The sequence below is a fragment of the Doryrhamphus excisus genome, linkage group LG19, assembly GCF_037039965.1.
Source record: "Doryrhamphus excisus strain RoL-2023G ecotype Guam linkage group LG19, RoL_Dexc_Guam_v1.1, whole genome shotgun sequence".
Lineage (NCBI taxonomy): Eukaryota > Metazoa > Chordata > Actinopteri > Syngnathiformes > Syngnathidae > Doryrhamphus > Doryrhamphus excisus.
This window is the reverse complement of record NC_136375.1, coordinates 14562939-14577137: the sequence shown is the minus strand read 5'-3', so window position 1 is coordinate 14577137 and position 14199 is coordinate 14562939. Positions and strand designations below refer to the sequence as shown.

General features: G+C 43.4%; 2 protein-coding genes across 6 annotated transcripts in view; both read left to right on the top strand.

Moving 5' to 3' along the window:
• The window catches only part of actn1 (actinin, alpha 1), a 28009-nt gene extending 17746 nt beyond the window's left edge, over window positions 1–10263 (top strand). For 2 of the 4 annotated variants that reach the window (XM_058057202.2, XM_058057201.2), the window contains exons 9-21: window positions 574–666; window positions 896–1126; window positions 1198–1345; window positions 2404–2554; window positions 2623–2731; window positions 4110–4250; window positions 4327–4509; window positions 4669–4803; window positions 4873–5052; window positions 5707–5853; window positions 7855–7920; window positions 9493–9651; window positions 9743–10263. In XM_058057202.2, coding sequence (XP_057913185.2) covers window positions 574–666; window positions 896–1126; window positions 1198–1345; window positions 2404–2554; window positions 2623–2731; window positions 4110–4250; window positions 4327–4509; window positions 4669–4803; window positions 4873–5052; window positions 5707–5853; window positions 7855–7920; window positions 9493–9651; window positions 9743–9901 — 1902 coding nt within the window. In that variant the 3' untranslated portion in view covers window positions 9902–10263. Of the gene's footprint in view, window positions 1–573; window positions 667–895; window positions 1127–1197; window positions 1346–2403; window positions 2555–2622; window positions 2732–4109; window positions 4251–4326; window positions 4510–4668; window positions 4804–4872; window positions 5053–5706; window positions 5854–7614; window positions 7696–7854; window positions 7921–9492; window positions 9652–9742 lie in introns of all 4 variants that reach the window. The other 2 variants (XM_058057197.2, XM_058057200.2) reach the window with 2 other exon arrangements.
• A 456-nt stretch (window positions 10264–10719) lies between these two features.
• On the top strand, window positions 10720–14168 carry cox16 (cytochrome c oxidase assembly factor COX16). 2 transcript variants are annotated; one of them, XM_078798805.1, is made up of 4 exons: window positions 10720–10881; window positions 11268–11345; window positions 11862–11969; window positions 13179–14168. In XM_078798805.1, exons 1-4 carry the CDS (start codon window positions 10822–10824, stop codon window positions 13314–13316), a joined length of 384 nt encoding a protein of 127 aa, XP_078654931.1. In that variant the 5' UTR covers window positions 10720–10821; the 3' UTR covers window positions 13317–14168. The 2 variants fall into 2 exon arrangements, with proteins under 2 accessions (XP_078654931.1, XP_057913191.2); XM_058057208.2 differs by having other exon boundaries at window positions 10721–10881; window positions 11901–11969.
• The last annotated feature ends 31 nt before the right edge of the window (window positions 14169–14199 follow it).

The window sequence follows — 14199 nt, the reverse complement described above, 5'->3', positions numbered from 1 at the left end:
CCTGACACCTGAAGAAATGTTGTGTTTTGATAAAAATATGACTTTAATCCATTTCGGAATAAGGCTGTGACATAAATGTGGAAACAATGAAGTGCTGGGAATACTTTCCAAATTCATTGTACATGGCATGATGTAAGAACACTATATAACTACCTCGGCACTTTTACTACGTAGCGTTCTCACTTTTAGCATGTTAGCATTTCTGCTATTTTACCCATGTCTACATGCTAATACATACATGGCATGATGTAAGGACACTATAGAACTATCTTGGCACTTTTGCTTCGTAGCATTCTAACTGTTAGCATTTCATGTCTACATGCAAATTTGTAATTGTTCAACACTTGGCATGCCCATAAAGGTTTCCGTGGGGTTTGTATTGTTCTCCTGTGATGGAGACATGTTGGACGACAAGGTTTTTGTGGTTGTGAAGCTGAGGTAGCGCCATAATGACATTGATATGATAGAAAACAACATGTCTGCACTGAGCTTCTTTGTTGCTTTTCCTGCTTGGGTTTCCTGCATCCATGCATCCAAATCCATGATGGCTAACTCCGCCCCTCACTCACGCAGGCGGAGACGGCGGCCAACAGGATCTGCAAGGTTCTGGCCGTCAATCAGGAGAACGAGCAGCTGATGGAAGACTATGAGAAGCTGGCCAGCGATGTGAGCACACTTCTAAACGTCTCCTCACTTCCTTCCTTCCTCTGTCCCGTCTTGGCCAACTTTCATGGGCCCGGGGGACTGGCATATAGTTTTTAATTCGGCCCACCTGAAAGCAGTTTGACACAAGAGGAGTATTTTGTAATATTGATGCTCCTAACTGGTATTTCTCACACTGCCTTTCCATCATCCTTCCATTGACATGCACACGCCTTGCAACAAACACACACAGCTGCTGGAGTGGATCCGCCGCACCATCCCCTGGCTGGAGAACCGCAGGCCAGAGAACACCATGCAGGCCATGCAGCAGAAGCTGGAAGACTTCCGCGACTACCGCCGCCTCCACAAGCCGCCCAAAGTGCAGGAGAAGTGCCAGCTGGAGATCAACTTCAACACTCTGCAGACCAAGCTGAGGCTCAGCAACAGGCCCGCCTTCATGCCCTCCGAGGGACAGATGGTGTCGGTGCGGGGTTTTCTTCTCCTGCCGGAGGAAATGAGAAGGAACCAAACCTCCTGACTGACTGTCTCTTGCAGGACATCAACAATGCTTGGTCCAACCTGGAAGGAGCGGAGAAAGGCTACGAGGAGTGGCTCCTCAACGAGATCCGCAGGCTGGAGAGACTGGACCACCTCGCTGAGAAGTTCCGACAGAAAGCCACCATCCACGAGTGCTGGACAGAAGGTAGAGAACTTAAATATGCGTGGCGTGAAGAAGACGTTTGAAGTAGTAGTTTGAGAATTGAAACAAAAAAGAACCCAGCAGGAGTGTAAAAACACAATCAAGTAATTCATTCATTTTCTACCACTTTTCCTCACGAGGGTAGCGGGGGGTGCTGGAGCCTATCCCAGCTATCTTTGGGCGAGAGGCGGGGTACACCCTGGACTGGTGGGCAGCCAATCACAGGGCACATATAGTGCCATTAACACGTTGTTTTGGACAGCCATAATAAATTAAATTAAATTAAATTAAATTAAATTAAATTAAATTAAATTAAATTAAATTAAATTAAATTAAATTAAATTAAATTAAAGTGTAAAAATTTAAATAAAAAAGATAAAAAATAACAAATAAAATATATAAGAAGGCGTGATGTTGACCGCTGCTTATCCTCACCAGGGGGTGCTGGAGCCTATCCCAGTTGTCTCTGGGCGAGAGGCGGGGTACACCCTGGACTGGTCGCCTGCCAATCACAGGGCACATATAGACAAACAACCATTCACACTCACATTCATACCTATGGACAATTTGGAGTGGCTAATTAACCTAGCATGTTTTTGGAATGTGGGAGGAAACCGGAGTACCCGGAGAAAACCCACGCATGCACGGGGAGAACATGCAAACTCCACACAGAGATGGCCGAGAGTGGAATTGAACCCTGGTACACAATCAAGAGATTGAATATGTGAGGGGTGCATTGGAAAAAAAGTTAAATCGGTTTTCTGTGAAAATATGAACTGTAAATTTAGCTTCAATTTAAAGTCAACGTGTGGCCTTTTGTGTACGAAGAATCTGACGGGGTGTTTATCGATGACGACTTTGAGGATAAAATTTTCTTGAAATAAAGAAAATGATGAGGAAAAATAATGTCCTGACAGTTACATTAAACACAGCAGCAGGCTAACCCAAGCATCTTACTTGTTTACTTCTTACTTGTGAACGAAATGTGTTTTCAATGAAAGTTAAGGGGGTTGTGAATGCTGAATGAGGATTGAAAAGGATGAAAATGTCTCCCCCTCCAGGTCAGGAGGACATGCTACAGCGTAAGGACTTTGAGACGGCGTCGCTGTCCCAGATCAAAGCCCTGCTGAAGAAGCACGAGGCCTTCGAGAGCGACCTGGCCGCCCACCAGGACCGCGTGGAGCAGATCATGGCCATCTCGCAGGAGCTGAAGTAAGTTGGTGTTGGGGGTCGAAATCAAGGAAATGCATATTGACGCTCACGCTGCCATCGTGCTTCAGTGAGTTGGATTACTACGACTCGCCGAGTGTCAACGCTCGATGCCAGAGGATCTGCGAGCAGTGGGACTCTTTGGGGGCACTGACCAAGAAACGCAGCGACTCTCTGGAGGTACCTTCGTCTGAATAAGCACCACTGGTCCTCCAGTTTCCATGTTGACATGTGACTCTCGGGGCCCAGACACACACCCCTTAATTCTTACTTTCACTTTCATTGGAGCACATCCCTGACCATCTTTCTTCTTAATCTGAGCTCATGTTTCTTTCAGCTTTTTCCTGATGATAAGTCGCCTTTGAGTACAATCAATATACAACATATATTACATAGCAACATCATGACAGGAGACCAGGGATCAATTCCACCCTCGGGCATCTCTGTGTGGAGTTTGCATGTTCTCCCCATGCAAAAAAAAAATGTTTTTTCAGATGACTTGACAAAATCAACAAAAAATTTCCTTAGAATACTCGATTACTAAAATATTCGATAGCTGCAGCCCTATCATAAACATATAGAAATATTATATTTTTTATTTTTATAATATATATTATAATATTTTTATAATAGAATGTATATATGTGCATATATATCATTTATACCAAAATAATATAGCATAAGATAATTAATTGCTTTATACTTATTATAGTTTATAATATACAAAATATAATTTTAAATATATCGGCGACCAAGTGGTTAGCGCGCAGGCCTCACAGCTAGGAGACCCGAGTTCAATTCCACCCTGGGCCATCTCTGTGTGGAGTTTGCATGTTCTCCCCGTGCATGCGTGGGTTTTCCCCGGGTACTCCGGTTTACTCCCACATTCCAAAAACATGCTAGGTTAATTGGTGACTCCAAATTGGGATTTGGTATGAATGTGAGTGTGAATGGTTGTTTGTCTATATGTGCCCTGTGATTGGCTGGCAACCAGTCCAGGGTGTACCCCGCCTCTCGCCCGAAGACAGCTGGGATAGGCTCCAGCACCCCCCTCGTGACCCTCGTGAGGAAAAAGCGGTAGAAAATGAATGAATGAATGAACATCATGACAGGGACAATATTACAATATTACAACGTTAAGCTCATAAAATGACAACTTTGTTGCATAACTTACAGCTTTTTTGTGTTAATATTTGGACTTTAGTCTTGTAAAATGATTGTGCCTTTTTTGTCTTATTGAGATTTTTGGAATTGCTGCTTGGGAATAATATCTGCATGTCAGAATAGCCATGGCTTTCCTTTTCCTTGGTGCACTTCCACAAAGACAGTCATGATAAAGGAGTGTTGGCTCATTTGCATACTAACAGTAATTGCTACTCACCCAAGCTGCATGTATTCATCCGCCATGCCCGCTATGACCAGTTTTGGACAAAATGATGTTTGTAAGCAACTTATGGGGGCATGTTGGTAAAGCATGAAAGGCAGGGACCCGAGGACCACCTGAGGACTATGTGTACCTGAGCAAAGGTTCTTGATAAAGGTGTTTACTGTCTTCCAGCGAACAGAGAAGCTGCTAGAAACCATCGACCAGTTGTACCTGGAGTTTGCCAAAAGGGCGGCGCCATTCAACAACTGGATGGAGGGCGCTATGGAGGACCTGCAGGACTCCTTTATAGTCCACACCATTGAAGAGATCCAGGTGAGTGAGTCCAGCCATAGAAGCAACCTTTGCTCTTTGCCCGTCTTGTCAACCGCCGGTCTCTACCGTGTCTCAGGGACTAAGTACGGCCCACGAGCAGTTCAAGGCCACCCTGCCAGAGGCGGACAAGGAGCGCCAAGCCATCCTGGGCATCCACAACGAGATTGCCAAGATCGTGCAGACCTACCACGTGAACATGGCTGGCACCAACCCTTACACCACCATCACCCCCCAGGAGATCAACACCAAATGGGACAAGGTCCACCTTGTGTCCTTGACATGCTTTTTACATGCATTTTCATATTTGAGAAGATGAGCACAAATATTGACATTGTTGTCACACCTTTGTGGAGCTGACACCACCAGAAACTGGAGGAGAGCCCATATTCTTGTCATGATGTCCTCTGTGCGCCTGCAGGTCCGACAGCTGGTTCCACAGCGAGACCAGGCCCTCATAGAAGAACACGCCCGGCAGCAGAACAACGAGCGTCTCCGCCGACAGTTTGCCAACCAGGCCAATGTCATCGGGCCCTGGATCCAGACCAAGATGGCGGTCGGTACCAAGAGAAACTACCGTATTGCCTGTTTTTCCCTCGCGTGCAACCTCCTTTGTCTCGAGCAGGAAATTGGTTACATCTCCATGGAGATGCACGGCACCCTGGAGGACCAGCTGACCCACCTGCGCCAGTACGAGAAGAGCATCATCAACTACAAGCCAAAGATCGACCAGCTGGAGGGAGACCACCAGCTCATCCAGGCCGCCCTCATCTTTGACAACCAGCACACCAACTACACCATGGAGGTACATAATGTGATAATAGTAATAGTGGTGTATACTACACTACACATAGTACGCAGTGGAGGTAAAATAGTGGTATGAAATACCATTACCATATAATATCGTCCGCCTGTACTAAAAAGTAAGGGCTCTAGCTACGTAGACCAGGCTGCGCCAACGGGGTGTGGCCAGCTCACTTAGCAAATTTTGGGAGCAGCGCAGTCTGGTGCGCCGCCGCGCACCCACGCCTCTATCCCTCCCGACGTTTTAACCAATCAAATGAAGGCCTCTCATTGACTTTAAATGCTGGACTGGACTGGACTGCCATGAGAGGCCACCATGAGGGTCATTCACCACATACGCCACCTGGTAGGACACGTCATCTGTTCCTGACAGTTACATTAAACACAGCAGCAGGCTAACCCAAGCATCTTACTTGTTTCCCGCCAGCATTCCCGGTCCACATGGCCAAATGGGAGAACCTTTGATGCTATATTGGCGCTCCTCATCCTCCTTGAGGATGAACAGTAAAAAAATAGATCCACTGCCACCCTACCCCACCTTGCGCTGCGCCACAAAATTAGAGCCCTCAATGTCATGTTTGCAGTAAGCGTAGGTGATGGTCATGTAAGTGCAAAAAGAAGCCGTGACACTAAAAGGTGCGGGTACGCTCTGCAGCACATCCGAGTGGGCTGGGAGCAGCTGCTCACCACCATCGCCCGCACCATCAACGAGATCGAGAACCAGATCTTGACACGGGACGCCAAGGGCATCAGCCAGGAGCAGCTCAACGAGTTCCGGGCGTCCTTCAACCACTTCGACAGGGTCAGTAAGCGACTCCTGGCGGCAATACAGTCATCAATAGCAACAATTACTTTCTCATATTGCCAATACTGAATATTCATGGATATTCATAATTGATTCATCTTTATGACAGGAAAAGTCATTCTTTTATGGCAACAACATTGTCATATTAGATTACATCGTCATGGTGAAATATTCAAGAAAAAATACCATTATTACAGTCATAATATTAATAACTAGGGAAAATTAGCTTGCCAAAAAAGTTATGAGAGTAAAGTCAAAATATTATATGACATTGTGGGAATAAAGCTGTAATATGATGGGAATAAAGTCATAATATTATGGGAATAAAGCTATAATATTATGAGAATAAAGTCATAATATTATGGAAATAAAGTTATACTATTATGGGAATAAAGTCATAATATTATGGGAATAAAGCTATACTATGATGGGAATAAAGTCATAAAACTATGGGAATAAAGCTATAATTTTATGGAAATAAAGTCATAATATTATGGAAAAAAGTTATACTATTATGGAAATAAAGTCATAATATTATGGGAATAAAGCTATACTATGATGGGAATAAAGTCATAATACTATGGGAAAAAGCGATAACATTATGGGAATAAAGTCATGTTATGGGAATAAAGTCATAATATTATGGTAATAAAGCTATAATATGGGAATAAAGTCATAATACTATGGGAATAAAGCTATAATATTATGGGAATAAAGCTATAATATTACGGGAATAAAGTCATAATGTTATGGGAATAAAGTCATAATATTATGGTAATAAAGCTATATTATTATGGGAATAAGGCTATAATATAATGGGAATAAAGTCATAATACTATGGGAATAAAGCTATAACATTATGGGAATACAGTCATAATGTTATGGGAATAAAGCTATAATATTATGTGAATAAAGTCATAATATTATGGTAATAAAGCTATAATATTATGGGAATAAAGCTATAATATAATGGGAATAAAGTCATAATATTGTGGGAATAAAGCTATAATATTATGGGAATAAAGCTATAATATAATGGGAATAAAGTCATAATATTGTGGGAATAAAGCTGTAATATTATTGGAATGAAGTCATAATATTATGATAGGATATTGAGCAGGATTATGTATGAAAAAAAGTTTAAATATTGCAAAAAGTAATGAGTGAAGTTGATGTTGTGCGTGTATAAATATATATATATGTGTGTGTGTGTTAATAAATATATAAATATAAATATATAACTATAAAAATATATAAATATTATATATATATACACACACACACACACACACAGTATAGCATGTTGCATGGTTCACTGTGTAGGAGGACAACCTTTGCACACACCCCACCTCAAATACTATATGTACCTTGACTTTGTACACTACACCACTACTTTACTCAGCCACTACTATGGCTACTATGTAGTACTAGTGTGTAGTAGTACTATGTAGTAGTGGCTGTCATACTGCACATTAACAGCTGAGAATGGCGTCTGTAGATCCTAATACTCTGTTCTGTTTGTCTCCTGCATGACCCCTCTCCCCCCCCCCCCCCCCACACACACACACCACCATCCCACCTCACCTCCCCAATGCATGGTGCACTCCCCCCCACCACCACCACCCCGCCCATGTCACCTACACCCCCCCTCACCTGTCATCATTGGACCCCATGCATCCACCCCCTCCCATCACTGACACGGCTGTATGTGTTGCTGCATGCCCCCCCCACACCACCACCACCACCACCATACCCCAGGACCACTCGGGCACGCTAGGGGCGGAGGAGTTCAAGGCCTGCCTGATCAGCCTGGGCTTCGATATCGCCAATGACGCGCAGGTATAGTCGTGGCCCCGCCCCTCACTCAGACCTTTAACTGTTGTCTTCCTCTTTCCTTCCTTCTCCTTCATCTCCTTCACCGCTTTCTACACGTTCTTATCCTCTTCCCCCCTTGGCTTCCTGTCCGTCCTCCTGTGTCCTCCGTCTCTCTCCTCGTAGAAGAGAACAGGAGTGATGGACGCCGATGACTTCAAGTCCTGCCTTATCTCCATTGGGTACAACCTGGTAAAGCCGGCGGCACTCGTGCACTGACTGGACTGCATGTCTTTCATACGCACAAACACACCTCATCCCCTTGTGGGACTCTATCATAACTTATCTTATCTTATGTAGTCTCCCAACACACAAACCAGACCCCTCGGATGATATCTTTGTCGACTAGAGCTGTCCTATCTAGTCTTATAGCACGAATCAATCAAGCCTGCTCCAATGACATCTTCAAAACATCTTCTAATTAGCTGTCCTATCTAGTCTTTGAACATGAAATGACGATTCATGCTCCCATGACAAGTGAAACCTCTTCTAATTAGCTGTCCTATCTAGTCTTAGAGCATGAACCAATCACCCCAGCTCGGATAAGAGGTGAAACCTCTTCTAATTAGCTGTCCTATCTAGTCTTATAGCACAAACCAATCAAGTCTGCTCCAATGACAGGCGAAACATCTTCTAATTAGCTGTCCTATCTAGTCTTTGAACATGAACTGACGATTTATGCTCCCATGACAAGTGAAACCTCTTCTAATTAGCTGTCCTATCTAGTCTTTGAGCATGAACCAATCACCCCTGCTCGGATAAGAGGTGAAACCTCTTCTAATTAGCTGCCCTATCTCATCTTAAATTAGCTGTCCTATCTAGTCTTATAGCACGAACCAATCAAGCCTGCTCCAATGACAGGCGAAACATTTTCTAATGAGCTGTCTTATCTAGTCTTGGAACATGAACTGACGATTCATGCTCCCATGACAAGTGAAACCTATTCTAATTAGCTGTCCTATCTAGTCTTAGAGCATGAACCAATCAAGCCTGCTCCAATGACAGGCGAAACATCTTCTAATGAGCTGTCCTATCTTGTCTTTGAACATGAATTGACGATTCATGCTCCCATGACAAGTGAAACCTCTTCTAATTAGCTGTCCTATCTAGTCTTAGAGCATGAACCAATCACCCCAGCTCGGATAAGAGGAGAAACCTCTTTTAATTAGCTGTCCTATCTCATCTTAAATTAGCTGTCCTATCTAGTCTTATAGCACGAACCAATCAAGCCTGCTCCAATGACAGGCGAAACATCTTCTAATTAGCTGTCCTATCTGGTCTTTGAACATGAACTGACGATTTATGCTCCCATGACAAGTGAAACCTCTTCTAATTAGCTGTCCTATCTAGTCTTAGAGAATGAATCAATCACCCCTGCTCGGATAAGAGGAGAAACCTCTTCCAATTAGCTGTCCTATCTAGTCTTATAGCACGAACCAATCAAGCCTGCTCCAATGACAGGCGAAACATCTTCTAATTGGCTGTCCTATGTAGTCTTTGAACATGAACTGATTAAGTCTGCCAGACACTGTGCTACCCAGCCAGCATGCTACTAGCATGAGTCAGGTTTTGGATGATCCGTCTCATGGCTAGCTAGCGATGCTGACTAAAGTGCGGCGTAATCTTGCAAGATTTCATGAGCTGGTGTCCAATGTCAGGCTGGATGACCTGAGAGTTTGTCTACCTTGCACCCGTGTCCTAGAAGGACCTCCCAAGGTGATGTGTCCGTGGAGACTCTTGACACGTCCTCTGTGTCGCACGCAGGGCGAGAGCGAGTTCGCCCGCATCATGAGCGTGGTGGACCCCAACCGCATGGGCATCGTCACCTTCCAGGCCTTCATCGACTTCATGTCCCGTGAGACGGCCGACACGGACACGGCCGACCAGGTCATGGCCTCCTTCAAAGTCCTGGCGGGGGACAAGGTACTCACCCGCCCACCGGGCCACCACTGTACATTAGGGCTTTGATTTCCTTGTGGCCCAGAAGGAAGTAAACACCTCTCTCCGTCCACAGAACTACATTTTAGCTGAGGAACTGCGACGGGAGCTGCCCCCCGACCAGGCGGATTACTGCATCGCCCGCATGGCCCCTTACACGGGCCCCGACGCCGTGCCGGGGGCCCTGGACTACATGTCCTTCTCCACCGCCCTGTACGGCGAGAGCGACCTTTGAACTCTACGCTCCCACCGCCGCTGTGTGCTCTTCACTGTCACCGCCACCCACCCCCACGTGCTCTTTTTTTTTTTTTTTTTAACAACGTCTCTGGCCTTATTTTTTTTTTTTTTTTTTTGGTCCTTTGGCTCCTACCACAAGCTGTGTCCCATTTATTTGCTTCCCCACGCCAAGCTGCAGCTCTCTGGGCCTTTTACACGCAGGGAGAGACAGACATGTTTGTTTTTATGTCTTCATAAATGAATAAAGCTGACATATTTTATTATACGGAACATAACAGGTATTTTTCTTCACCTGATTGAAAGTAAAAGACAAACATTGTAATAAAAGACAAATTGCTAAATACACTCTTGTTCTTATTGTTTCGCTCAGCAATCATTTGGTTACATAAATGGATTATTCCAACCATTTCCTTCTCAAAAAGATGAAAAAAGCCTGTTAGAATTTGGTTGTACTTAAATATCAGGTCCAGGAAGTTGTAAAATCCATGTTATGAATGGATTGAACATATAAAACATATTTTGCTTCCTTTCTAAATACAGCTTATAACATGATTAGAGCCCAATTATTTGAAAAAACACAATATCGTGAGGGATTACTGTAATACAACAGCCACAACGTTAACAATTAACAGTTTATAAAGGCTTGATTGGATGATATTTGCCTGACAAAACATCCATCCTTTTTCTATACCAGTTATATCCCAATACCCACAATATGAATCGATTCCATTTCATGAATTAACGAAGTCATAGCCAGATATATTTTGCCGTTACAAAACATAGGAAAGTTTCTTTAAGGTCGTAGTAGTACCCCGGACTCTTTAAGGCAACGGACCAAACACGGAAGCGACTTTAAACTTCTGACCTGCCTGTTTATTGGCGCGTGAGACATGGACGTTTAGTTTGTAGTAACGAGCCATGTTTAGCTTAAAAGCACTGCAGAAGAACAGAACATTGAAATACGGAGTTCCAATGCTCGTAAGTAATATATATTATATTACTATATATTATATTTATATCATACACTAATTACGTTTGTTTGTAACACTGAAGAAGCATACAGACAACAGAACGCCCGATTTCGTCAACTGCTGTGCTGCCCTTTACGACACACAAACAGCTTTTCACAGTAGTTGGATGCAATTCAGTTGCTTATTGGAAGTATACTAGGAATAATGACAAAGTTTGGGTTCCAACACACGAAGCTGACTAATGTGAAGCATGCAAACAAATGTTACTGTGTAACATAACAATGTTATGTGCTCGGTTGTGATGTTAGGAAATGTGTGTCAATGTCAAAATGGCGGCTGTCATTCTTGTCATTGCCATGGATTATAAAAGAATTGTGTTTGTTTTGGTTTCAGCTGCTGGTGGTCGGGGGGTCCTTTGGCTTGCGGGAGTTCACGCAGATACGATACGACGCCCAGAAAATCAAGAGAAAGGTGTGCTTTGTGTTTACTATTAACGAGAAAAGCATCAGACAATAGCAATTGCCGTAAAATTTGAAATGTATTTTCATATTCCAACTTCCGGGATCAATAACTGCCTAGCCAATGGTTGTTACACAACATAAACCAAGTGATGCCAGCCGGTATATTATACACAAAGTTATTATTATTATTGTTATTGTCATTATTATTATTGTTGTTGTTGTTATTATTAACAATAATATTAATTATTATTAATAATAATATTAACCGGGAGCTGAAAAAGATATCACTGGCAAAAGCAATACTGATGTTGCCAAAAGAGCGATGCTTTGTTTCTTCTATCAAGGCTAACGACAACATTGTTGTTATTCTTAATGCATTTTTTAAAAATACCGTATATGTATATATTGTTATTATATGGCTAAATGCTATGCTATGCCTGACGGGGACCAGTAGGTTACAGTACAGTTTTTTTTATGTGACAAATGCTTCATTTTTGTTACAATAAAGAAATGTTTTGAAATCCAGAGCCTGTCTCAACTCCTGCCTAAAAATCTGTCGTCTCAGTTGGATCCTTCACTGGAGGCCAGAGTGGACGTGCAGAAGCAGTCGGTCATCCTGGAGCAAGAGTACCAGGTAAGTCCGCTAGCATTCCGCACACAACTAGGAACAGCTCATAGCTGCTGGAGGACGGAATCCAAACCTTTGACCTCCAGTCAGGATGAAAGGATGCCGCTTCGACACTACTGAAGATAAGCAGCATAGAAGATGGATGGATGGATGGATGGATGGATGGACATACAGTACTTCAGGAAAAAAAGGCCGTCTCAACTTTGTCATACAGATGATAAAGTAAATTATTCATATCATCTTCACACTTTGCACCCCAGTTTTGCTCTTTTTTTACCCCAAATATTTAATCTCTCTCCCTTTTGTAACATCATGACTTTATTCCCAGAATATTTGCATTGTATTTTTGTAATATTTAAATTTAAACTATTTCCACATCCTATTTTCTTCACTATACCTTTATTTGTTGCTTTAATATTAAGACGTTTTTACTTTTGAATATTTCTATTCTAGATAATACACTGTTATTTTTGTAAAATCCCTGCTGATTTTTTGGGGTGGATTTTCCATCGATCCATCCATTTTTTTCTGCTTATCCGGGTCCGGGTCACAGGGGCAGGGGTCTCAGTAGGGAATTCCAGACGTCCCGGTCCCCAGCCACCTCCTCCAACTCCGCCAGGAGGCCACCAAGGCATTCCCAGGCCAGCTGTGAGACATAATCCCTCCAGTGTGTCCTAGGTCTGCCCCGGGGCCTTCTCCCGGCCGGGCCAGGGACGAGTCCACAAGGCACCCGGACTAGATACCAGAGCCACCTGGAACTGCTCCTCTCCATGTGAAGGAGCAGTGGCTCTACTCTGTGCCCCTCACACCCTTTTCCCCACTGAGAACCTTGGAGGTGACGAGTCTGATCCCAGAGGCTTTACACTCAAACCGCCCCAGGATACGCTGAAGGTCACAGCCCCATGAGGCCATCAGGACCACATCGTCTGCAAATGTCAGAGATGAGATCCTAAGGCCACCGAATCGGACTCAAACTGTCAAGCTGACAATGACTAGATTGTAAAATAGTAAAGGTGTCAATAACACATGTAGGAATAATATCAATAACTCATGAGATTATGGAAGCAGTCAGTGGAGTAGTCTCCTGCAGGCAGTGGAGTAGTCTCCTGCAGTCAGTGGAGGAGGCTCCTGCAGTCAGTGGAGGAGGCTCCTCCAGAGTAGGACTCCTGCAGCCTCCAACGAGTCTGACAGAGCACACTTCCTGTTGGCCCGCAGAAGATGGAGACAGCCAATCTGGACGAATGGAAGAACATCCGTGGTCCTCGGCCCTGGGAGGACTCCCGGGAATACCAGGAGCAGCAGCGCAGCCGGCACAACGCCAAGACAGACCTGGGAAAAGAAGAAAAATACTGACTTTTCAGCTTTTGTTGATTGTGGAAGCCATGTTGGAAATCATGTTTGCATGACAAATGACGCCTTGAAGTAGCCGAGCATCCTTGTAAGCTCTCACACTGCAAATATAAGATAAAAAAGACAAAATCGCTGGAAAAAAAAATACCTAAAACTAGTAAACTGATCTGTCCATGCGTACATTTTACTTGCTAAGATATCTTAAGTTAAGATCAATTATGAAATACAACAGTGACTGGGTGGGGAGAGCAGGGATTGAACCCCCAAAACCTTCCACTTTCTGGACAACCTGCTCGACCTCCTGTGCCACAGCCTTGCTGACGTAACCTCCCACTAGTGGAAATGAGTTACTGTTGACAGGCTGGGAAGTAAGCCATCTTAGATGAAAGACAGGCTTGCCAAATATAAGATAAACATATACTAATACTATAGTATACTATGAAAAAGTAGTCCACATGATCACGGCAACTCTATGCTATTAAAATGACATATTACACATTTATTATTGTAAACATTCCCATATTATAACATTTTCCCCAACCTAATGACCAAAATGATAATTTTTTCTTGTGTTTGACATTAATGTTGCACCATTGCAACTTTTTTCTTTCTTTATTTTGACTTTGTGTTCGTAAAATGTCATTATTTTTGGATGTATTCCATGTATACTGTATTTTGAGAAGGATGTAGCATGCATGGTAGGTGAAGTATAGGAAGCGATCACGTGACGTTTCGGTTGTTTCAGGTTGGTCCTCCAGCTGATGATGACGTAGCTGCTGGGATTTATTTTATTTATTATGTATTTTCTATTCGACAAAGCAGATGTGATGCGATCATTTGCTTCCTCCGTGTTCCCCCCCCCAAAAGTAAAATAATAAATCAAGAA